The sequence below is a fragment of the Syngnathus acus genome, chromosome 10, assembly GCF_901709675.1.
Source record: "Syngnathus acus chromosome 10, fSynAcu1.2, whole genome shotgun sequence".
Lineage (NCBI taxonomy): Eukaryota > Metazoa > Chordata > Actinopteri > Syngnathiformes > Syngnathidae > Syngnathus > Syngnathus acus.
Window position 1 is genome coordinate 3,090,592 of NC_051095.1, and position 24,845 is coordinate 3,115,436.

Below are 24,845 nucleotides of genomic sequence, written 5' to 3' on the forward strand. Positions count from 1 at the left end.
AGTGGAATTTGTTGACTTCTAGCGCCATCCTGCGGGCAGGAGTTAAAAAAAAACACACTTTTCTCTTCTCTCCCCGAGCAGCTGAAAGACAGAAGTGGACTGAATTTCCTCCATTTTTAGACATGTGCAAACAGTCCTTGAAATTATTCAGCATCTTGAAACTGAGAAAATGATGGTCGCGGAGATTATTCTGTAGCTCTGTTACAAGAGGCGTGAAACTCCAACACGTCTTCCTTTGCATAGATTGCCGAAGTATCTTTTGGTAATTGATGAAAATAAAAGGTTGGAAGTGGAATTTGTTGACTTCTAGCGCCATCCTGTGGGAAGGAGTTAAATAATAATAAAAAAAAAGCTTTTCTCTTCTCTCCCCGAGCAGCTGAAAGACAGAAGTGGGGTGGTAGATTGGATCGAGCACTCAGTGCTCGACTGTGTTGGTCTGTCTGTATTGGAGGTTCAGTGATCGTGTGGTGAGGTCTGTGTGTAGTCGTGACGGAGCACCCGGTAAAGCTCGGCTCGTTCTGCATCCTTGCCTCCGTGTGTTATTGTTAGAGCAATCAATAAAATAAGCAACCTACTATAAGTGACAACATCCGTTTTGGTCGCACACAATGTCATCAGGAATATCGGTGGACAGATTCATCACAGAACTACGTCAAAAGAGCGAAAACTGTGAGTTTGGAAGACATGAAGATGACATGATAAGGGATAAATTGGTGTTCAGCAGAAGTGATACACATCTGAAAGAGAGACTGTTACGTGATAATGCACTTACTGTCGTTATGGATTTTTTTCAACTGGAGTATATTTTTACAATACTTTATCTCATTGAAAAGAGAAGGTACGAATAGAAATCGATGGAACTGAAATTGAAAGGTTGCAGGAAAACAAATTTCTTGGGGTTATAATAGATGACAGGCTGAGTTGCTGAGTCAGACTATGGAGCAGTGTAAGTGAGGAACTCAAGCAAAGTCCAAATATCCACTAGTTTAAAAAAAATGTTCAAAAATATGTTGTTTAGCGGGTGCAAGGACTAAAAATGCCAAATGGCAAAAGCTAAAATAAAACAGGATAATAAGTTGAAAGTGTGTAGATTTATACGTTGAATCATTAGTTTATTGGATAAACTGAGAAAGGGGTAGGAATCTAAAAAGGTATGCTTCTTCCTACTCCTTTTCGAGCATTCTTTATTGATTTTTTTCAGTTTGTTGGTTTATTGTTTGTTTGTTGTACGGACTTACATATGACACTTTAGTGTTATTTGTTTTATCTTTTATCTTTTTACGCTTTAAATATGTTCGAAATAGAAATCAATCAATCAATCCTTTTGCTTTTTAAACCCACATACAGCTAGCTCGACAGTGACTTAAATATGGCACTTTAAAGTGTTATTGATTGTATTTTATTTGTATTCATTTCCCCCCTCCTTTTATGTTTGAAATATGTTCGGAATAAAGACTCATCATCAACAGTTATGCATTCATCGATTGTCATACGTTCAACTGCTCTGCATTTCAAGTCACAGCCAACAAACAGGGCCACCCCCCCTCCCTTCTTGTTTCTTCTACGAGGGAAATAACAGAAAACGACAATATAAGAACAAATAATCAATTACTCTTAAGGAGTAGTATTGACTTCTTAAACAGTAAAGATCTCCATAAGGGACAGAGCATTGCAATTTACGAAATAAAAAATAAATAAAATCTAACTTCTATATCGAACTAAAAAAATCTAACTTCACGCAGGTGCTTGACTACAAATATAACGTCTTAAAAAAGGAAGGGCACCATTCTTTCTTTTACATTACAAACTATCTTTGTTGTTGTTTTGGTAAATATATCAATTTTATAATTTTTTTAAATGTCGATATTCGGAGCAAACATGCAACACACGATCTATCTATCTATCTATCTATCTATCTATCTATCTATCTATCTATCTATCTATCTATCTATCTATCTATCTATCTATCTATCTATCTATCTATCTATCTATCTATCTATCTATCTATCTATGTATTCGTTTATTTATTTATTGATTGATTGCAACACATGCTGCAGGCAGTCCTGAGTGACGTCATCGCCGGGTTGAACTCCAATTGGCTTACCTGAGAGGTAATCGAAGCTCGTAAACTGTTGTTGTTCCGCGTTCGCCTCTTGGACGACGAGTCGCAACTTTGACCGAAGTCCCTGCTTGACTAAAATCGAAAAACACATTGATTACAATGAATTTACTTGCATTCTTTGTTTTGGCTGTGCAACTATACAGCGTGACGCCTGGTAAGTTGGACTTTTCGGTTTATTATTCGAAAGATTGACGCTCTTGATTTGGAACTGACGCAGTCATTATTGTTTATTGCTTTCGTTTTCGCCACTCGTCTGTTGCGTCGGCATTTTAAGTTCTTTCACCTGAACGCCCGTTTTGTCGGAGTTATACGGGAATACATAGCTATTATTATAAATGTAAGAAAGTTGGAAAACTTGAAAATGGCACAAATCAAGGTGATATGCCTCAGAATAGATATGTAATCGATGAAATGTGGAAAAGCCTACGCACAAGAATGAAATGTTGTACAGGGGAGTCTTTGCAATTCATAATTAACATTTCACAGTCATGGCAATAAAATGTGTCTCATCTTTCAGAAAAAAACATTGTATAGCCTCCTTACATTATAATGTCGATAAGAGTCATCATGTCTCCGTAAATGATATAAGGCAGTTCTTTTGTTCAGACAAGTGACATTTTTTTTAGATGTTACCTGCTGACAGTTTCGACTGTGAGGAAGACTGGAGACACAGTCGAAACTGTCAGCAGGTAACATCTAAAAGTTGTACTAAGTTCATCTTGTTTTTCCTTTTCAATTACTTCACTGGTTCTTCTATATCAAACAAATTATTTTAGGTGTATTTACCTGACATGTTCTTCCGCCTTCATCAGATCTGATGAAGGCGGAAGAACCCGCCGAAACATGTCAGGTAAATACACCTAAAATAATTTGTTTGATATAGAAGAACCAGTGAAGTAACATCTAAAAGTGTTTCACTTGTCTGAACAAAAGGATTGCCTCATATTATTATTGGATTTTTTGTGTGCAAATTAAAGAGAATGGCAAAAGTTATGTCATTAGATTTCTTTCATCAGTGGATGTTAGTCACTGCTGAGGGGCATCGAATATCTCGCTTAGGGCGTCACACTGAAATCTTAACATATTAACAACTGAAAGAAAAAAACATAGGCAGGTTGTCAAATTCAAGTTTGACAAGTTTGTGCGGAAGAACGCGTTTGGAGAAACATGACAGTTCCAATTTCAAGTGCTGCAAAGTTCCAACTGCAGGCAGAATCATTGAAAATATGAAGATTGATTTGATCATGTGTGTCATTTTTGTGTTTGCCTTCCAGTCATTCACACGCTCAATTATTTCATGACGGCCTCTCAAGTTGCAAAGCTACCAGAGTACTGGGAGGCCGCGTATGTTGACGGCGTTCAGATTCTGCACTTTGACAGCAACCACAGGAAAGCAAAAGCGAAACAAGACTGGGTGGACAAAATCACAGAAGATGATCCGCACTACTGGGAGAGAGAGACGGCGGGCAGTATTCGTGAGGAGCAGGTCTTCAAAGTCAACGTTGAAACCGCTAAAAAGCGCTTCAACCAAACTGGAGGTTTGTTTACGTCCAACCTTCTGCTCGTCAAATGACCCTTTTTTTGTCACTGCTGGCTTCTCTCTGATCATCGTCCTCGCTGAATCTTGTGCGCCATCCTTTCAGGTGTTCACATGCTTCAGTGGATGTACGGCTGTGAATGGAATGATGAGACTGGGGAGGTTGATGGTTGGCAGCACTACAGTTACGATGGAGAAGACTTCATATCATTTGAGCTGAAGACGATGAGCTGGATCGCAGCACATCCGCAAGCTTTCATCACCAAACTCAAGTGGGACCAATTGGAAGAGAGGAATCAATACAATAAGAATTTTTTCACTGAGGAGTGTCCTTTATGGTTGAAGAAGCACGTGAGCAACGGGAGGGAGTTCCTGACCAGAACCGGTACATTGTCCTCTCACGCCTTCTCTGCGTCTTTCAAGCTCACACACAATGTCCATCTTTGACGCTCTTTCAAGTTGTTTCTTTTCCTCCATGCACATCCTCCACTCTTCTCTCCATCTTTGCGCGCAGAGCTTCCCACGGTGTCTCTCCTGCAGAAGACGCCTTCCTCTCCAATCACCTGCCACGCCACGGGTTTCTACCCCAGGACGTCGGACCTCTTTTGGAGGAAGGACGGCGAGCAGATCCACGAGGACGTGGAGATGGGGGAGACCCTCCCCAACCACGACGGAACCTTCCAGACCACGGCCGACCTTAAAGTGGAGCTGACGCCCGCCGCGGAGGGCCGCTACGAATGCGTGTTCAAACTGGATGGCGTCCGGGAGGAGATGGTCACCAAGCTGTACGCCAGAAGCATCCTGAGCAACGTGCGCATCCAGGGTGAGCCACGCGTCAGACACGGCTCGGCATCACGCCGACAGTCGTTCACGTGTCTCGTTTTGTTGCCATGTGAAGAAGAGGAAGACAGGAAGAAGGCGGTGGCCATCGCTGTCCCGCTGGTGGTCCTGGCTCTGGTGGCGGTGGCGGTGGGGGTGTTCCTGGCCAAGCGTCCCAAAAGCCAACAAGGTGAACGACGACACAAATGTTTGCTCCGTTTGTGGCGATTCCTAATCTCCTCTCGCTTCTCTTCCATTTCAGCCAATTACGCTCCAGCTTGTAAGTGAGACGTTTTCCGCTTGCTGTTTTGAAAAAATGCCTTGAATGTATTTTCTTTTATGCTCCCTCAGCCAGCGCCTCATCTTCTGAGCAGGATTGAATGAACCCCACTAAGGTTGAAGGGATGTCTTCTTTTCTTGGGTGCCACGCTTGATTGAATCATCGCATTCCAACTGTATGAAATATTTGGAAATGTTTCTTATTTCAAATTGAAGTGCAACAGTTTTACAAGTGCAGTGAATTGTAATTGTATTTACTTCACTAGTTCTTCCAAATACCGCTAGAGGGAGCCAACATACCACAAGTAATATCTGCATCACACGTTGCTTTTTTTTAAGTGCTTTTTTGTTAAGCGAACTACTGATCAATTTGATATAAGTTTGAGTATCATTATAAAAATGTTTGAAATGAGGTTTCTGGTCACTGTATTTTCACTTGTGGATATATAATTTAGCAAGGATAAGCAAAAAATTTATGATAAAGATCACGTCTTTTTTCTGTTGTCTTCTAAAAAAAACATACAAAACACATTCCTATTTACAGAGAAGTCCATGTGGAGTTTATTTTGTTATTTTTATTTTATTTATCTCCGTCATTGATGTGTATTTTGATCAATAGACAATTCAACTTTAGCAAGTAAACGCATATTTACATAATTATGCTTGAGAAGGAACAAGATGAAGAAAATCTTATAGTTCCTGCCCCCTTCCACATAATAATAAAATAAAACAACATAATAAGTGCAAAACTTCAAGTACAAACCAAACACCTCACGAGAAAATATATACAAAACCAGACAAGAAATAACTAAATTCATAAATGTAAAAAGAAATGTAGACACTTACGGCTGTCCATATAATCTTATTGTTCTGCCGTTATAGATTTTTTCTAATTGGAATATATTTATATAATACTTTATCTCATTGAAAAGAGAAGGTACGAATAGAAATCGATGGAATTGAAAGGGTGCAGGAAAACAAATTTCTTGGGGTTATAATAGATGACAGGCTGAGTTGCTGAGTCAGACTATGGAGCAGTGTAAGTGAGGAACTCAAGCAAAGTCCAAATATCCACCAGTTTAAAAAATGTTCAAAAATATGTTGTTTAGCAGGTACAAGGACTAAAAATGCCAAATGGCTACACAAAAGCAAAAATAAAACAGGATAAGTTGAAAGTGTGTAGATTTATACGTTGAATCATTAGTTTATTGGATAAACTGAGAAAGTGGTAGGAATCTAAAACGGTATGCTTCTTCCTACTCCTTTTCGAGCATTCTTTGCTATTGATTTTTTTTAGTTTGTTGGTTTATTGTTTGTTTGTTGTACGGACTTACGTATGACACTTTAGTGTTATTTGTATTATTTTTTATCTTTTTTAGTTTTAAATATCAATCAATCAATCAATCAATTGTTGGATTGTGTCCACAATTTAGGGAGCGTGCTATCTGCGCCTCACGGCAAAAGCCATTGCCAATCACCTGTTATCCAATTTACTCACTGCGTGCTCGTTTGATTTCTTCAGATTTAGGAAAATGCTAAGACACTGAAGCAGAAATTAGACTTACACAGGTTGGTTGAGTTCAATCACAATTCTCGTTAAGAAAGCTCTGGTTTCAGGAAAGTACAATCCAGCGATGGGCCTTTCAAGAGCAGAAAGTCTCCATTCCGAAAAGGCAACGTTCAAGGTTCTTTAGTCAGCTTATATTCAGTTGCACATGCCGGTGTGGGCCGAGTTTGATGGGTGATGAGTCTTTGGGGTGGGGCAAGTTCGCAGGAGATTCTGATTCCATGGGAGTGGGTGCTACTTCGGTGAGAGCTGGTTCCGTGGGGGTGGGTGCTGTGTAGCTCCCTCGTCAATCAGGCGTACAAGCAGTTCTTCAAAACGGGCATTTATTAAACTCCTTCTCCACACACATGCCGTGAGAACTAAAAGACATAAAGACTATTAACATAAAACGTTCTCACAGAGAACAATAAACGTTACACACAAAATAACTTAAATCTGCTCATGCACTTAAAACACATTCGTCATGTTCTTGCTAACATAACATAGCATGGCTAACATCATGGCTAACAGCTAAGGATTACCTCATTGCCGCATTTGCTCGAGGGAGAAAACGAAGAAAAAACGTAAATCTTGACAATACAGGTCTTCAAAACTCCGGTTTCACCAATAAACAAAAATGCTATCAGAAAGGAAACTAAATAAGCATTCCTTGCCTTCTTCATCACTTGCTTATGCAAACGGAAACGTCGCCACCCGGTGGCTCAAAATCAGACACACTCGCCCTTGTGTAACTCACAAAAAGGAACCGCTAACACAAAAACTAAAATGGTTCCCACTTGGAAACAGAGCTTAGCTCAAAACGTTACATATCAGTGCATTTTCTTATGGCAGCTACATGCTGATTATGGGCGATTCGGTGTGTGTGGGGGGGGGGCTGTTGTCTTCCATCCCGTCTTTCGGCCTTGGCGATCATCTTTGGCCGGGTTCTTGGCTGTCTCCCTCTGGCGCCTGCTGGTTTTATCTCCAAGTGACCTTCCTGTAAACATTCTGCTCCATTCTTGCACATACACTGTCGCACCTCATCCATTCGTCATTCTTTCAGTTTTGTCATTTTGTACGGAATTATGTGAGCTTTTGGCTGTGACATCATCAATTTATTAATGTTCCCTGACTATGCAAAGTTCGTACTCACCACTTACCATGTTTTTGTTTGTTTGTTCTTTTGATACTCCATGTACTTGCTTACGTCAGCATATTCTTAGTTTAATCATGCTTCCAACCATATCTTTTCTTTGTTAGGCAAAATATTTCCCTCTGTCCAGAACGTTCAGCAGTAATCGAAAACTGGCCAAAACATTAGTCAAAACATAAGATACAATCAAGTGCTGAACATTTTTAGACGACTTTGGCAGTGTCCGTGATTTCGAGAATCATCAGGCATGCATTAAACAGTTCCTTAAGGGTCATTAAGCTATTCAGGCAATATATCAAAAACATTTGTTATTTCAAAGTGCTCAGAAATATATATCCGATCATAAAGTTATAAAAACCTTTGTCATTACCACCTATCAAAAATGTCTAGTTATGTCTCCTTTATTGATTTGGTGTGTAGGTATAATTATACGCTTAAAATATTTATTTTATTGCTTTAATATGTGAATATACTTGTCTGCTTATGTACTTTATTCAATGAGGTTTGAGCATATCTGTTTTTGTAGCTAGGCAGGACTTTTTGTATTTCGACCCCATTCCTTCACAATCAATCAATCAATCAATCAATCAATCAATCAATCAATCTTTTAAACCCACATACAGCTCCACAGTGACTTAAATATGGCACTTTAAAGTGTTATTGATTGTATTTTATTTGTATTCATTTCCCCCCTCCTTTTATATGTTCGGAATAAAGACTCATCATCAACAGTTATGCATTCATCGATTGTCATACGTTCAACTGCTCTGCATTTCAAGTCACAGCCAACAAACAGGCCCCCCCCTTCTTGCTTCTTCTACGAGGGAAATAACAGAAAACGACAATATAAGAACAAATAATCAATTACTCTTCAGGAGTAGTATTGACTTCTTAAACAGTAAAGATCTCCATAAGGGACCAAGCATTGCAATTTATGAAATATAAAATAAATCAAATCTAGTTTCTATATCTAACTAAAAAAATCTAACTTCACGCAGGTGTTTGACTACAAATATAACGTCTTGAAAAAAGGAAGGGCACCATTCTTTCTTTTACATTACAAACTATTTTTGTTGTTGTTTTGGTAAATATATCAGTTTTAGAATTTTTTAAATGGCGATATTCGGAGCAAACATGCAACACACGGTTTGTTTATCTATCTATCTATCTATCTATCTATCTATCTATCTATCTATCTATCTATCTATCTATCTATCTATCTATCTATCTATCTATCTATCTATCTATCTATCTAGTCATTTATTTATTGCAACACACTGCAGGCAGTCCTGAGTGACGTCATCGCCGGGTCGATTCTTGTTTAGGATCTGCCATATCAGCCCATCATGCACAAAACCTGCTGTAAAATACTTGTAGGCATCCAGACACTTGTATGCCTTAAGGTCCTTTTCAGTGTACGTCGATGGTGAATCGACGAGGTAATTATAAATATCTGGATATGAGAGTTCAGGCAGGTCGGCTGTTGCAAAATGCTAGGGCGATTTTAGCATGCTTCTCGGTAAAAGGTACGGATCCGTTGTGCCAACAAGGTTCAACTTCTCTCTGTAACGTTTCTTGGATTCTTCATCCAAATGCCCAACTTCGTTGGATAGCAAATCAGCCATAATTCGGATGAAATCGGTGAAAATGTAGCGCAGAAATCAAACAATCGATACAAACACGTAGGAACGAGCTGACGAGTTGACCGCCAAGATGGCGGCATAACACAAAATCACGTGATAAAACCACGTGACTGCAAAGCCTCTATTCAATAGAGTCTATTGGCTTACCTGAGAAGTAGAAGCTCGTAAAGTGTTGTTGTTGTTCCGCGTTCGCCTCTTGGACGACGAGTCGCAACTTTGACCGAGTACCCTGCTTGACGAAAATCGAAACACACATTGATGATTAGAATGAATTTACTTGCATTCATTGTTTTGGCTGTGCAACTATACAGCGTGACGCCTGGTAAGTTGGACTTTTCGGTTTATTATCCTAAAGATTGACGCTCTTGATTTGGAACTGTCGCAGTCATTATTGTTTATTGCTTTCGTTATCGCCACTCGTCTGTTCCATCGGCAAGTTCTTTCACCTGAACGCCCGCTTTGTCAGTTATACGGGAATACATAGCTATTATTATAAATGTAATAAAGTTGGAAAACTTAAAAATGGCACAAATCAAAGTGATGTGCCCCAGCATAAATATGCAATCGATGAAATGTGATAAAGCCTACGCACAAGAAGGAAATGTTGTACAGGGGAGTCTTTGCAATTAAAAATTAACATTTCACAGTCATGGCAATAAAATTGTGTCTCATCTTTCAGAAAAAAACATTGTATAGCCTCCTTACATTATTATTTCGATAAGAGTCATCATGTCTCCGTAAATTATATAAGGCAGTTCTTTTGTTAAGACAAGCGACATTTTTTTAGATGTTACCTGCTGACAGTTTCGACTGTGAGGAAGACTGGAGACACAATCGGAACTGTCAGCAGGTAACATCTAAAAGTGTTTCACTTGTCTGAACCAAAGGATTGCCTCATATTATTATTGGATTTTCTGTGTGCAAATTAAGGAGAATGGCAAAAGTTATGTCATTCGATTTCTTTCATCAGTGGATGTCAGTCACTGCTGAGGCGCATCGAATATCTCCCTTAGGGCGTCACACTGAAATCCAACATAACTGGGAGAAAAAAACAAAGGCAGGTTGTCAAATTCAAGTTTGTCAAGTTTGTGCACAAGAATACGTTTGGAGAAACATGACATTTCCAATTTCAAGTGCTGCAAAGTTCCAACTGCAGGCAGAATCATTGAAAATATGAAGATTGATTTGATCATGTGTGTCCTTTTTGTGTTTGTCTTTCAGTCATTCACACGCTCAATTATTTCCAGACGGCCTCTCAAGTTGCAAAGCTACCAGAGTACTGGGAGGCCGCGTATGTTGACGGCGTTCAGATTCTGCACTTTGACAGCAACCACAGGAAAGCAAAAGCGAAACAAGACTGGGTGGACAAAATCACAGAAGATGATCCGCACTTCTGGGAGAGAAATACGGCGAACAGTATTCAGACTGAGCAGGTCTTCAAAGTCGACATTGAAACCGCTAAAAAGCGCTTCAACCAAACTGGAGGTTTGTTTACGTCCAACCTTCTGCTCGTCAAATGACACTTTTTTTGTCACTGCTGGCTTCTCTCTGATCATCGTCCTCGCTGAATCTTGTGCGCCATCCTTTCAGGTGTTCACATGCTTCAGGTGATGGAAGGCTGTGAATGGAATGATGAGACTGGGGAGGTTGATGGTTGGCGGCACTACAGTTACGATGGAGAAGACTTCATATCATTTGAGCTGAAGACGATGAGCTGGATCGCAGCACATCTGCAAGCTTTCATCACCAAACTCAAGTGGGACCAAATAGATGGGTACAATGAAGTCTGGAAGAATTACTTCACTGAGGTGTGTCCTTTACGGTTGAAGAAGCACGTGAGCAACGGGAGGGAGTTCCTGACCAGAACCGGTACATTGTCCTCTCACGCCTTCTCTGCGTCTCTCAAGCTCACACACAATGTCCATCTTTGACGCTCTTTCAAGTTGTTTCTTTTCCTCCATGCACATCCTCCACTCTTTTCTCCATCTTTGCGCGCAGAGCTTCCCACGGTGTCTCTCCTGCAGAAGACGCCTTCCTCTCCAATCACCTGCCACGCCACGGGTTTCTACCCCAGGACGTCGGACCTCTTTTGGAGGAAGGACGGCCAGGAGATCCACGAGGACGTGGAGATGGGGGAGACCCTCCCCAACCACGACGGAACCTTCCAGACCACGGCCGACCTGAAAGTGGAGCTGACGCCCGCCGCGGAGGGCCGCTACGAATGCGTGTTCAAACTGGATGGCGTCCGGGAGGAGATGGTCACCAAGCTGTACGCCAAAAGCATCCTGAGCAACGCGCGCATCCAGGGTGAGCCACGCGTCGGACACGGCTCGGCATCACGCCGACAGTCGTTCACGTGTCTTGTTTTGTTTCCTTGTGAAGAAGAGGAAGACAGGAAGAAGGCGGTGGCCATCGCTGTCCCGCTGGTGGTCCTGGCTCTGGTGGCGATGGCGGTGGCGCTGGGGGTGTTCCTGGCCAAGCGTCCCAAAAGCCAACAAGGTGAACGTCGACACAAATGTTTGCTCCGTTTGTGGCGATTCCTAATCTCCTCTCGCTTCTCTTCCATTTCAGCCAATTACGCTCCAGCTTGTAAGTGAGACGTTTTCCGCTTGCTGTTTTGAAAAAATGCCAATGCCTTGAATGTATTTTCTTTTATGCTCCCTCAGCCAGCGCCTCATCTTCTGAGCCGGACTGAATGAACCCCACTAAGGTTGAAGGGATTTCTTCTTTTCTTGGGTGCCACGCTTGATTGAATCATCGCATTCCAACTGTGTGAAATATTTATGTTTCGGAGGGGAACGATCTGGAATACAGGACGGTCATCGAGGACTTTGTCAGCTGGTGTGAGCTCAATCAGCTTCAGCTGAACGCCAGCAAGACAAAGGAGATGATTGTGAGCTTCAGGAGGACAGCACCCCACTTCACTCCGGTGAATATCCAGGGATCGGACATTGAGGTCGTGGAGAACTACAAATCCCTGGGTGTTGGCCTTAACAACAGACTGGACTGAACTGATCACACCCACGCCCTGTACAAGAAGGGCCAGAGTTGCCGCCACCTGCTGAGGAGACTGAGGTCCTTGCAGGGCTCTCCTCAGGACCTTCTATGACTCTGTGGTGGCCTCAGCCAAATATGCGCAAATGAAAAAATGCTTAAACATGGCGGGGCTTTTTGTCTTGAAACGGATAAAAAAAATTTCCATTATTTGCAGCTTGGTTTTCGGGACGTGGAGAAGGTGTGAATTGGATGAGCGGAGGCTTCGGGCGGCAGGTTTTGGGGCAAGGACTTCTTTGAGGTATGGGGGAGCATGTCCGAGGATACACTGGTGAGTGAGGAGGGCGATCTTATAATCAGTTCGGAATTTGATGGGGAGCCACTGCAGAGAACGGGGGATGGGTGTCATGTGGTCGCTTTTCCGCACCCTCATCAGGATCCTAGCAGCGCTGTTTTGGATGTACTGAAGCCTCTGGAGGCTCTTGCTAGGGATCCCGATGAGGAGCGCGTTACAATAGTCTAGCCTTGAGGAGATAAAGGCGTGGACAAGTTTCTCAGCATCCGTCAGGGTAAGTGTGGGGCGGAGTTTGGAAATATTCCTGAGGTGGAAGAAGGAGGTTTTGCAGATGTGTTTATGTGTGACTCCAGGTTGAGTTCAGGGTCCAGTTTCACATCCAGGTTGGTGACAGTGGCTGAGAGGGGGATAGTGTGACCGGTGAATGAGATGCTTGTTATTGGGCAGGTATGGATCTGATGGGGAGTGCCAATTAACATGGCTTGGGTTTTGTCACTGTCGACTTGCAGGAAGCTGAGATTCATCCACGCCTTTATCTCCTCCAGACACAGGGAGAGGATGGATGAGGGAGATGGAGGAGGCTGGGTTGTGGAGGGCGGGGGGTCGAGTTTGAGGTATAGCTGGGTGTCGTCCGCATAACGATGATATGAGATGCCGAACTTCCTGATTATATTGCCGAGGGGTAGCATGTAGAGAGTGAAGAGGGTAGGACCGAGTACAGATCCCTGGGGGACACCGGAGGTGACAGTGTGAGCGTCGGATTTTTTCCCTCCCAGGGAAACGTACTCGGTTCGGTTCGAGAGGTAGGACTGAAGCCAGGTTAGAGCAGTGCCAGAGAATCCAGTGGAGCGAAGTTGGTTAAGGAGGATATTGCGGTGGACAGTGTCAAATGCAGCGGACAGATCCAACAGAATGAGGAGTGACGGGGAGCCTGCATCGGCAGCCATGAGAAGGTCGTTGGTGACCCTAACAAGGGCTGTTTCAGTGCTGTGGCCAGAGCGAAAACCGGATTGAAATTTCTCAGCAATGTTATTGCGGGGGAGATGAGTGTGAAGTTGGACAGCTACCACTTTTTCCAGAACCTTGGAGAGGAACGGGAGGTTAGATGTCGGTCTGTAGTTGGCAAGGTTGTCCGGGCCAAGTGAGGGTTTTTGGAGCAGGCGGGTATTGATGGCTGTCTTCAATGTAGGGGGTACAGAGCCAGACTGGAGTGAGAGGTTGATGACATTGGTTATTGGGGGACTAATGGCTGAGGTTTGTTGTTTAACGACGGCTGTGGGGAAAGGGTCCAGGGCACATGTAGAGGGTTTCATCTTTTTGATGATGTCCTCTACCTCCGACTGCAAGATAGGGGAGAAGCAGCGGAGAAACTGGACTGTCCCGGGTGGAAGGAAGGAGGGTGGAGGTGAAGTGGAGGGGCCAGAAGAGGAGAGGAGCTGGGTGCGGATGTTGTCAACCTTAGCGGTAAAGAAGGTCATAAAGTTATTGCACACTACCTCTGAGGATTCTGCTGGAGTGGTGGCTTGGGGTTTGAGAAAGTGGTTGATGGTTGAAAAGAGCTGTTTTGAATTTCCAGGTCTATTGTTTATGATATTGGAGTAGAACTGGGCACGTGCAGTCCCAAGGGCTTTTGAGTAGGCCTTCTGATGTTCTTTGGAGGCCTGTTTGCGCACGGTCAGTCCTGAGGCTTTGAGACGACGCTCCAGGATGCGTCCAGTTGACTTCGTCAGACGCAGCTCACTGGTGTACCAGGGGGCTGAGCGTGGAAAAGTGACAGTTTTTTATTTTTTGGGGGGCGTGGATACCTAGAAGTTTGGCCAAAGAGTTATTGTAATGGTCCACTGCCTTGCTGACTGATGGAAAGGTTGCAGAGGAGGAGGAGAGAAGCTGGAGGTCCTGTGCTATAGTGTCTTGGTTGATGTTTTTGAAATTTCTCAATGAGATTTGCCGCTTGGGTTTGGAGTGGGGGCGTGGGAAAGGCAGTTCCATTTGAATAAGTTTGTGGTCAGACACACCGACCTCGTGAACTTGTAGGTTGCTTATGGCCGACGAGGAGATGACAAGGTCGAGTGTATGCCCTTTGTCATGAGTGGGGACATTTACATGTTGAGTGAGGTGTAAACAGTCCAATAGTTGCAGGGGGGCAGGAGGGGGTGTCGACATGGATGTTAACATCACCTAGTATGGTTAGATTAGAGGAAGTGTAGTAGGCAGCCGGCTAACTGTGGAGGTTCGCCGCGGTCCAGGCGACCGTGGGCCGACCGCGCCAGCCTCACCAACACCGTCCTCTCCTTCCTCGCCCGACAGGGCCTCTCCGCTCAACTTATGGCCCGTTGCGGTCCCGGCAACTGCGGCCCGACCGCTCCAGCCTGCACGCTAAAACCAAATGCTAAAAACTCAACTTTAATAATGGCTAAAAAATAAATAAAAACACTAAAACTAAACTAATTCCGGTGGAGAAGCGGCGAACAATCAGCGCCAGCGTCCTCTCCCCAGATTACTTCCTCCAAATGTTCAAATAATAACATAGTGAAAGCCAAATTGAGCAAATTGGCTATTTCAGAAGTGTGTGTCAAACTGGTAGCCCTTTGCCTTAATCAGTACCCAGGAAGTTCTATCATCATTTGGAAATGTTTCTTATTTCAAATTGAAATGCAGCTGATGCACTTTGTTTAAAACGGGCTGTATACATAGTTTTGAGTCAATTCTAATTGTATTTAGTTCACTAGTTCTTCCACATACCGCTGGAGGGAGCCAACATACCACAAGTGATAGCCGCATCACAGTTTGCTTTTTTTAATTGCTTTTTGCTAAGCGAGCTACTGATCAATTTGATATATATTGTACCTCGAGAATGTCGACTGCGGTGCATTTACAGTACAAAGACAAAATCGTGCGGCGCTATTTTCTGGGTCATCTCGCTGCTTTTCAGACTCGCACTACTCAACTCGCTACGTTCATTTTAGTATCTCTAAAGTGGTAATTATGATTGTTCTCACTTTGGGCTGTAACATGACTGATTCAATGTATTTATTCTTATCACTTTCTTCTGAGGGCATTTTATTGATCAGTTTGAGCTGAAAGTATTCAATCAATACGACCATTTGGATCACAAAGCATCTAGTTATCAAGTTATTATTGATGATGGATGTCATGAGAAGTGAGGACAGTTCACAGCAAGTACTGCAAATCATATTTTAGTCAATAGAGGGCGCCACAAGACCGATGCAAGATCTTGTAGCGTCACATCAGCTGGGGCAAAACTGACACTCGTCATCCAAAACGAAATTTGAAAGACAGCAAATTGTTAACAAATGCTTTATTTAAGATAAGAGTGTTAGTGCCGTTAAGTGAACTTCATGTACCTTATCAGCTAGCTTTATAGTAGACGGGAATACATTGCTCTAACTGTTGGAAGTTTAAGTTCATACATTTGGAAAATTAAAAAAATGACACAAATCAAAGTGGTGCACACCAGCATAAATATGCAAACGATGAACTATGGAAAAGCCATCGTACATTAATTAAATGTTATACAGGAGAGTATGTAATTAATAATTAACATTTCACGATAATGGAAATAAAATTGTATCTAATCTTTCCAAGAAAATCATTATATAGCCTCCTGAATATTATATAAATAATAAATACTCGAGTTGTTCGAATTGTTTTCTTTTTATTCATTTATTTTTGGCAATTTAAAAAGTGAGAACAGAGTAGGCAATCAGTGATTTAAAACAAAACTGGCCATGGTTGAATCTTTCACCCAGCGCTCCACTTTTCCACATGCAATATGGCGGCAAAGTTGACCTACGTTCAGCAATCAAGCTGGGTTTATGGATATTTTCAATGATAAAAGCACTCGACGGTCACGTGATTTCACGGAAAGCCAAACTTTAATTTACGTTGTAGTTACGCAGCCCACCAGGGGGCGGCGCTGTTTCAACGAGTGGTTTATTTTTATATATATATATATATGAATATATTTTAAGACGCGCACGCACACGCACACACACGCACAGTCATATGCGGGAGTCGAACTCATGGTCCATGCACACAAGACAGTCGAGCCATCCCCACACACAGTTTATTAACATACTGTAGGAGTGAGTGACGTCATGGCCGGGCTGAACTCCAATTGGCTTGCCTGAGAGGTAATCGAAGCGCGTCCTGCGCTTCGCTGTTGTTCCGCGTTCGCCTCTTGGACGTTGAGTCGCAACTTTGACCGAATAGCCTGCTTGACTAAAATCGAAAAACACATTGATGGTTAGAATGAATTTACTTGCATTCTTTGTTTTGGCTGTGCAAATATACAGCGTGACGCCTGGTAAGTTGGACTTTTCGGTTTATTATCCGAAAGATTGACGCTCTTGATTTGGAAGTGACGCAGTCATTATTGTTTATTGCTTTCGTTTTCGCCACTCGTCTGTTGCGTCGGCATTTTAAGTTCTTTCACCTGAACGCCCGTTTTGTCGGAGTTATACGGGAATACATAGCTATTATTATAAATGTAAGAAAGTTGGAAAACTTGAAAATGGCACAAATCAAGGTGATATGCCTCAGAATAGATATGTAATCGATGAAATGTGGAAAAGCCTACGCACAAGAATGAAATGTTGTACAGGGGAGTCTTTGCAATTCATAATTAACATTTCACAGTCATGGCAATAAAAATGTGTCTCATCTTTCAGAAAAAAACATTGTATAGCCTCCTTACATTATAATGTCGATAAGAGTCATCATGTCTCCGTAAATGATATAAGGCAGTTCTTTTGTTCAGACAAGTCACATTTTTTTAGATGTTACCTGCTGACAGTTTCGACTGTGAGGAAGACTGGAGACACAGTCGAAACTGTCAGCAGGTAACATCTAAAAGTTGTACTAAGTTCATCTTGTTTTTCCTTTTCAATTACTTCACTGGTTCTTCTATATCAAACAAATTATTTTAGGTGTATTTACCTGACATGTTCTTCCGCCTTCATCAGATCTGATGAAGGCGGAAGAACCCGCCGAAACATGTCAGTTAAATACACCTAAAATAATTTGTTTGATATAGAAGAACCAGTGAAGTAACATCTAAAAGTGTTTCACTTGTCTGAACAAAAGGATTGCCTCATATTATTATTGGATTTTTTGTGTGCAAATTAAAGAGAATGGCAAAAGTTATGTCATTAAGATTTCTTTCATCAGTGGATGTTAGTCACTGCTGAGGGGCATCGAATATCTCGCTTAGGGCGTCACACTGAAATCTTAACATATTAACAACTGAAAGAAAAAAACATAGGCAGGTTGTCAAATTCAAGTTTGACAAGTTTGTGCGGAAGAACACGTTTGGAGAAACATGACTTTTAGATGTTACCTGCTGACAGTTTCGACTGCGAGGAGGACTGGAGACACAATCGAAACTGTCAGCAGGTAACATCTAAAAGTGTTTCACTTGTCTGACCAAATGGATTGCCTCCTATTATTATTGGATTTTTTGTGTGCAAATTAAGGAGAATGGCAAAAGTTATGTCATTAGATTTCTTTCATCAGTGGATGTCAATCACTGCTGAGGGGCATCGAATATCTCGCTTAGCGCATCACACTGAAATCGAACATAACAACTGGGAGAAAAAAACAAAGGCAGGTTGTCACATTCAAGTTTGACAAGTTTGTGCGGAAGAACGCGTTTGGAGAAACATGACAGTTCCAATTTCAAGTGCTGCAAAGTTCCATCTGCAGGCAGAATCATTGAAACTATGAAGATTGATTTGATCATGTGTGTCATTTTTGTGTTTGTCTTCCAGTCATTCACACGCTCAATTATTTCTTGACGGCCTCTCAAGTTGCAAAGCTACCAGAGTACTGGGAGGCCGCGTATGTTGACGGCGTTCAGATTCTGCACTTTGACAGCAACCACAGGAAAGCAAAAGCGAAACAAGACTGGGTGGACAAAATCACAGAAGATGATCCGCACTACTGGGAGAGAGAGACGGCGGGCAGTATTCAGGCTGAGCAGGTCTTCAAAGTCAGCATTGAAAACATTAAAAAGCGCTTCAACCAAACTGGAGGTTTGTTTACGTCCAACCTTCTGCTCGTCAAATGACACTTTTTTTGTCACTGCTGGCTTCTCTCTGATCATCGTCCTCGCTGAATCTTGTGCGCCATCCTTTCAGGTGTTCACATGTATCAGATGATGGAAGGCTGTGAATGGAATGATGAGACTGGGGAGGTTGATGCTTGGCGGCACTACAGTTACGATGGAGAAGACTTCATATCATTTGAGCTGAAGACGATGAGCTGGATCGCAGCACATCCGCAAGCTTTCATCACCAAACTCAAGTGGGACCAAATAGATGGGTACAATGAAGTCTGCAAGAATTACTTCACTGAGGTGTGTCCTTTACGGTTGAAGAAGCACGTGAGCAACGGGAGGGAGTTCCTGACCAGAACCGGTACATTGTCCTCTCACGCCTTCTCTGCGTCTTTCAAGCTCACACACAATGTCCATCTTTCAAGTTGTTTCTTTTCCTCCATGCACATCCTCCACTCTTCTCTCCATCTTTGCGCGCAGAGCTTCCCACGGTGTCTCTCCTGCAGAAGACGCCTTCCTCTCCAATCACCTGCCACGCCACGGGTTTCTACCCCAGGACGTCGGACCTCTTTTGGAGGAAGGACGGCGAGCAGATCCACGAGGACGTGGAGATGGGGGAGACCCTCCCCAACCACGACGGAACCTTCCAGACCACGGCCGACCTTAAAGTGGAGCTGACGCCCGCCGTGGAGGGCCGCTACGAATGCGTGTTCAAACTGGATGGCGTCCGGGAGGAGATGGTCACCAAGCTGTACGCCAGAAGCATCCTGAGCAACGCGCGCATCCAGGGTGAGCCACGCGTCGGACACGGCTCGGCGTCACGCCCACAGTCGTTCACGTGTCTCGTTTTGTTTCCTTGTGAAGAAGAGGAAGACAGGAAGAAGGTGGTGGCCATCGCTGTCCCGCTGGTGGTCCTGGCTCTGGTGGCGATGGCGGTGGCGCTGGGGGTGTTCCTGGCCAAGCGTCCCAAAAGGCAACAAGGTGAACGACGACACAAATGTTTGCTCCGTTTGTGGCGATTCCTAATCTCCTCTCGTTTCTCTTCCATTTCAGCCAATTACGCTCCAGCTTGTAAGTGAGACGTTTTCCGCTTGCTGTTTTGAAAAAATGCCAATGCCTTGAATGTATTTTCTTTTATGCTCCCTCAGCCAGCGCCTCATCTTCTGAGCAGGATTGAATGAACCCCACTAAGGTTGAAGGGATGTCTTCTTTTCTTGGGTGCCACGCTTGATTGAATCATCGCATTCCAACTGTATGAAATATTTGGAAATGTTTCTTATTTCAAATTGAAGTGCAACAGTTTTACAAGTGCAGTGAATTCTAATTGTATTTACTTCACTAGTTCTTCCAAATACCGCTAGAGGGAGCCAACATACCACAAGTAATATCTGCATCACACGTTGCTTTTTTTTAAGTGCTTTTTTGTTAAGCGAACTACTGATCAATTTGATATAAGTTTGAGTATCATTATAAAAATGTTTGAAATGAGGTTTCTGGTCACTGTATTTTCACTTGTGGATATATAATTTAGCAAGGATAAGCAAAAAATCTATGATAAAGAACACGTCTTTTTTCTGTTGTCTTCTAAAAAAAAAAACATACAAAACACATTCCTATTTACAGAAAAGTCCATGTGGAGTTTATTTTGATATTTCTATTTTATTTATCTCCGTCATTGATGTGTATTTTGATCAATAGACAATTCAACTTTAGCAAGTAAACGCATCTTTACATAATTATGCTTGAGAAGGAACAAGATGAAGAAAATCTTATAGTTCCTGCCCCCTTCCACATAATAATAAAATAAAACAACATAATAAGTGCAAAACTTCATCAAGTACAAACCAAACACCTCACGAGAAAATATATACAAAACCAGACAAGAAATAACTAAATTCATAAATGTAAAAAGAAATGTAGACATTACGGCTGTCCATATAATCTTATTGTTCTGCCGTTATAGATTTTTTCTAATTGGAATATATTTATATAATACTTTATCTCATTGAAAAGAGAAGGTACGAATAGAAATCGATGGAACTGAAATTGAAAGGGTGCAGGAAAACAAATTTCTTGGGGTTATAATAGATGACAGGCTGAGTTGCTGAGTCAAACTATGGAGCAGTCTAAGTGAGGAACTTAAGCAAAGTCCAAATATCCACCAGTTTAAAAAAATGTTCAAAAATATGTTGTTTAGCAGGTACAAGGACTAAAAATGCCAAATGGCTACACAAAAGCAAAAATAAAACAGGATAAGTTGAAAGTGTGTAGATTTATACGTTGAATCATTAGTTTATGGATAAACTGAGAAAGTGGTAGGAATCTAAAAAGGTATGCTTCTTCCTACTCCTTTTCGAGCATTCTTTGCTATTGATTTTTTTTGGTTCTATTGGTTTGTTGGTTTGTTTGTTTGTTGTACGGACTTACATATGACACTTTAGTGTTATTTGTTTTATTAGACAAATAGACATCAATCAATCAATCAATCAATCAATCAATTGTTGGATTGTGTCCCCAATTTAGGGAGCGCGCTATCTGCGGCTCACGGCAAAAGCCATTGCCAATCACCTGTTATCCAATTTTCTCACTGTGTGCTCGTTTGATTTCTTCAGATTTAGGAAAATTTCAAGACACTGAAGCAGAAATTAGACTTACACAGGTTGGTTGAGTTCAATCACAATTCTTGTGAAGAAAGCTCTGTTTTCAGGAAAGTACAATACAGTGCTGGGCCTTTCAAGAGCAGAAAGTCTCCATTCCGAAAAGGCAACGTTCAAGGTTCTTTGGTCAGCTTATATTCAGTTGCCGGTGTGGGCCGAGTTTGATGGGTGATGAGTCTTTGGGGTGGGGCAAGTTCGCAGGAGATTTTGATTCCATGGGAGTGGGTGCTGCTTCGGTGAGAGCTGGTTCCGTGGGGGTGGGTGCTGATTATGGGCGATTCGGTGTGTGCGGGGGCTGTTGTCTTCCATCCCGCCTTTCGGCCTTGGCGATCATCTTTGGCCGGGTTCTTGGCTGTCTCCCTCTGGCACCTGCTGGTTTTATCTCCAAGTGACCTTCCTGTAAACATTCTGCTCCATTCTTGCACATACACTGTCGCACCTCATCCATTCGTCATTCTTTCAATTTTGTCATTTTGTACGGAATTATGTGAGCTTTTGGCTGTGACATCATCAATTTATTAATGTTCCCTGACTATGCAAAGTTCTTACTCACCACTTACCAAGTTTTTGTTTGTTTGTTCTTTTGATACTCCATGTACTTGCTTACGTCATCATATTCTTAGTTTAATCATGCTTCCAACCGTATCTTTTCTTTGTTAGGCAAAATATTTCCCTCTGTCCAAAACGTTCAGTAGTCATCGAAAACTGGCGTCTAGCATTAGTCAAAACATACGATACAATTAAGTACTGAACATTTTTAGACGACTTTGGCAGTGTCCGTGATTTCGAGAATCATCAGGCATGCATTAAACAGTTCCTTAAGGGTCATTAAGCTATTCAGGCAATATATCAAAAAACATTTATTTCAAAGTGCTCAGAAATATATATCCGATCATAAAGTTATAAAAACCTTTGTCATTACCACCTATCAAAAATGTCTAGTTATGTCTTCTTTATTGATTTGGTGTGTAGGTATAATTATATGCTTAAAATGTTTCTTTTATTGATTTAATGTGAATATACTTGTCTGCTTATGTACTTTATTCAATGAGGTTTGAGCATATCTGTTTTTGTAGCTAGGCAGGACTTTTTGTATTTCGACCCCATTCCTTCTCAATCAATCAATCAATCAATCAATCAATCAATCAATCAATCAATCAATCAATCAATCAATCATTTTGCCTTTTAAACCCACATACAGCTAGCTCCACAGTGACTTAAATATGGCACTTTAAAGTGTTATGGATTGTATTTTATTTGTATTAATTTCCCCCCTCCTTTTATGTTTGAAATATGTTCGGAATAAAGACTCATCATCAACAGTTACGCATTCATCGATTGTCATACGTTCAACTGCTCTGCATTTCAAGTCACAGCCAACAAACAGGGCCACCCCCCCTCCCTTATTGTTTCTTCTATGAGGGAAATAACAGAAAACGACAATATAAGAACAAATAATCAATTACTCTTAAGGAGTAGTATTGGCTTCTTAAACAATAAAGATCTCAATAAGGGACCAAGCATTGCAATTTACGAAATAAAAAAGAAATAAAATCTAACTTCTATACAGGGCCGGTTCTAGGAATGCACATAAGAGGGGGCAGTCAGAAATGTGAAGGGGGCATGTTTTTTTTTTTTTTTTACACATTTTTATCACTGTTTGTGTTTTCATCACGGCAGTTGTTAGCTGTGTGCCCAGATCTCAACCTGGAGAAGTGGATTGCACTCTGTCAGGCGTCTACACTAAGACCTGTCCAGCTTGGGTGTCCCACCTGAAGACTAAATCTTCTGCTGGTATAGCTCTTAGGGTCACTGAGGCAAGCAAACCCCCTGACCACAATAAGGTGGCAATCCCTCAGGGGGGGGAACTGAAAAATAAATGAAATAAATAAATGAAAAGTAAAATAAAATATCCTTCATCCAGATTTCAACAACCAAGCAATAATCATTTTCAACAACATAACATTCATCTTAACTGGATGGCCTAATTCTCAAAATCATTTCAAGCTAAAGGAAAGACTTGTCACTATCATCAATATTTACAAAACTGAAAGGAAGTCTTATGAAAATAAAATCATCAAACATCAAGTTCTCAAACTAATTTATATAAACAGAAACATTTATAATTATTTATTTATTAGCTAAATAACTCAAAATAGTTAGGGAACTAATTTGTACAACACAACAGTTACAGAACAGAACATTTAACATAACTTTTTCTTCTTTTTTTTTAATGTATTTTTTTTTATTAGCAACTTAATAACTAAAATCTCCTCCTTTCTCATTATTTTTTCTCACCACTCCACTTGACAACAAAATAGTTAGGGAACTAATTTGTACAACATAACAGTTACAGAGCAGAACATATAACATAACTTTTTTTTCTTTTTTTAATGTATTTTTTTATTAGCAACTTAATAACTAAAATCTCCTCCTTTCTCACAATTTTTTCTCCCCACTCCACTCTACAACACCAGTCTCCTATTTCCTTATGCAAAAACTCTCACAAATTCATCCATATCCAACTTACTCGTTATGGACCTCTCATGGGCTAAGATGACCAAATGTACCTTTCGCTTGTGTAACATGGTGCGACGATAAGGGGTTAGGACACGGTGACAATGTGGACAAGGAACGCTCACACGATGCTGAAGACACACCAATTACCAGGGCTGTTACATACAATTTATGCAACTCAGGAAAAGCTTCCTTGTACTCCTGTAGGTGTTTACAGACAGTGGATAGGTCTGTTTCATTTGGACATTTCTTGAGCAACATCTGTTTTGCCACAAGAATTCCATTTTTTAGATCATTTGCCACAGTGCCAGCCAGCGCGGACAGAGGATGCAACCCGGCTGAATCTAGAAATGTGCTGGATTTGGGTGCAAGACTAGATATGATTAAGATTAAGATTAAAGTCCCAATGATCGTCACACACACACCTGGGTGTGGTGAAATTTGTCCTCTGCATTTAACCCATCCCCGTGTGATTTTAATCCATCCCCTGGGGGAGAGGGGAGCAGTGAGCAGCAGCGGTGCCGCGCTCGGGAATCAGTTGGTGATCTAACCCCCCAATTCCAACCCTTAATGCTGAGTGCCAAGCAGGGAGGCAATGGGTCCCATTTTTATAGTCTTTGGTATGACCCGGCCGGGGTTTGAACCCACAACCTTCCAGTCTCAGGGCGGACACTCTACCACTAGGCCACTGAGCTGGCTCTCATCAGCTCAACGTTCTTCTGAGAAAATCTATTCTCCATTTCTGAAATGGCCCTGTCAAGGATGTTGAGCAGAGATCTTTTCAGAGACTGAGAGGGGGAAATGGTTGGATCGTCCGAGTCTGTATGGCCCACAGTTGAGAGCACGGCACTTTGACCAAGACATTTGCTCATTGTCCTCCTTCTCTTTGGAGGCGGTGCATCGTCCCCAGCAGCTGCCTGAGATGACTCTCCCCAATCCTCGTCTTCACGGAGGCTTTTTAAGGACTCCAGTGCTGCAGCAACAACCTCAGAAGCACCGCACATATCCACAGACTGAGACTGTAGAATTGCTTTTGCTGGTTTCGAGACACCAAGCACCAGCACGAGAAACTTTCCAGTCTCAAAGAAGTGATGCCTCGAAATTTGACACAGCAGGCCCGATGCCTCGGTGCAATATGGTCTTGATTGTCAACAATGCACCTTGTCACCTCATAGTGGCTTGTCCATCGGATTTCAAGCAGCCTTTT

At 42.0% G+C, this 24,845-nt stretch overlaps 4 protein-coding genes and 1 long non-coding RNA gene across 11 annotated transcripts in view; 4 read left to right on the forward strand and 1 right to left on the reverse strand.

Annotated features, from left to right (window-relative positions):
• LOC119128179 (H-2 class I histocompatibility antigen, alpha chain-like) overlaps positions 1 to 5,242 on the forward strand; it is an 18,579-nt gene extending 13,337 nt beyond the window's left edge. The window contains exons 3-7 of one of the 2 annotated variants that reach the window (XM_037260400.1): positions 3,766 to 4,044; positions 4,174 to 4,482; positions 4,558 to 4,668; positions 4,741 to 4,758; positions 4,834 to 5,242. In XM_037260400.1, the coding sequence (XP_037116295.1) occupies positions 3,766 to 4,044; positions 4,174 to 4,482; positions 4,558 to 4,668; positions 4,741 to 4,758; positions 4,834 to 4,862 (746 nt within the window). In that variant the 3' untranslated portion in view covers positions 4,863 to 5,242. The remainder of the gene's footprint in view (positions 1 to 3,765; positions 4,045 to 4,173; positions 4,483 to 4,557; positions 4,669 to 4,740; positions 4,759 to 4,833) is intronic. The other variant, XM_037260403.1, reaches the window with a different exon arrangement.
• Positions 1 to 5,242, forward strand: part of LOC119128193 (BOLA class I histocompatibility antigen, alpha chain BL3-6-like) — a 12,697-nt gene extending 7,455 nt beyond the window's left edge. The window contains exon 7 of the mRNA XM_037260433.1: positions 4,830 to 5,242. Coding sequence (XP_037116328.1) covers positions 4,830 to 4,858 — 29 coding nt within the window. The 3' untranslated portion in view covers positions 4,859 to 5,242. The remainder of the gene's footprint in view (positions 1 to 4,829) is intronic.
• Positions 1 to 20,059, forward strand: part of LOC119128188 (BOLA class I histocompatibility antigen, alpha chain BL3-6-like) — a 27,576-nt gene extending 7,517 nt beyond the window's left edge. Inside the window, exons 2-8 of the mRNA XM_037260428.1 lie at positions 16,602 to 16,715; positions 18,178 to 18,441; positions 18,547 to 18,825; positions 18,945 to 19,253; positions 19,329 to 19,445; positions 19,518 to 19,535; positions 19,613 to 20,059. Coding sequence (XP_037116323.1) covers positions 16,652 to 16,715; positions 18,178 to 18,441; positions 18,547 to 18,825; positions 18,945 to 19,253; positions 19,329 to 19,445; positions 19,518 to 19,535; positions 19,613 to 19,641 — 1,080 coding nt within the window. The 5' untranslated portion in view covers positions 16,602 to 16,651 and the 3' untranslated portion in view covers positions 19,642 to 20,059. The remainder of the gene's footprint in view (positions 1 to 16,601; positions 16,716 to 18,177; positions 18,442 to 18,546; positions 18,826 to 18,944; positions 19,254 to 19,328; positions 19,446 to 19,517; positions 19,536 to 19,612) is intronic.
• Positions 9,277 to 11,881, forward strand: LOC119128184 (BOLA class I histocompatibility antigen, alpha chain BL3-6-like). 5 transcript variants are annotated; one of them, XM_037260418.1, is made up of 7 exons: positions 9,277 to 9,421; positions 10,321 to 10,584; positions 10,690 to 10,968; positions 11,098 to 11,406; positions 11,482 to 11,598; positions 11,671 to 11,688; positions 11,766 to 11,881. In XM_037260418.1, the coding sequence occupies exons 1-7, from the start codon at positions 9,358 to 9,360 to the stop codon at positions 11,792 to 11,794; spliced, it is 1,080 nt and encodes a 359-aa protein (XP_037116313.1). In that variant the 5' UTR covers positions 9,277 to 9,357; the 3' UTR covers positions 11,795 to 11,881. The 5 variants fall into 5 exon arrangements, with proteins under 5 accessions (XP_037116313.1, XP_037116314.1, XP_037116318.1 ...); XM_037260419.1 differs by having other exon boundaries at positions 9,281 to 9,421; positions 11,485 to 11,598; XM_037260423.1 differs by having other exon boundaries at positions 9,281 to 9,421; positions 11,485 to 11,598; positions 11,686 to 11,688.
• Positions 20,060 to 20,143: 84 nt separating the features above from the next.
• The window catches only part of LOC119128268, a 47,743-nt gene continuing 43,041 nt past the window's right edge, over positions 20,144 to 24,845 (reverse strand). For both annotated transcript variants that reach the window (XR_005098953.1, XR_005098952.1), the window contains exon 3: positions 20,144 to 20,316. This is a non-coding gene — a long non-coding RNA (uncharacterized LOC119128268). The remainder of the gene's footprint in view (positions 20,317 to 24,845) is intronic.

Excerpts from the sequence above, each read along its gene's own strand:
- LOC119128184 (XM_037260418.1), top strand. The coding sequence starts at position 9,358 with ATGATTAGAATGAATTTACTTGCATTCATTGTTTTGGCTGTGCAACTA. Across the intron at positions 9,422-10,320 it reads ACTATACAGCGTGACGCCTG|TCATTCACACGCTCAATTAT; the intron begins GTAAGTTGGACT and ends TTTGTCTTTCAG. Across the intron at positions 10,969-11,097 it reads GGAGTTCCTGACCAGAACCG|AGCTTCCCACGGTGTCTCTC; the intron begins GTACATTGTCCT and ends CTTTGCGCGCAG.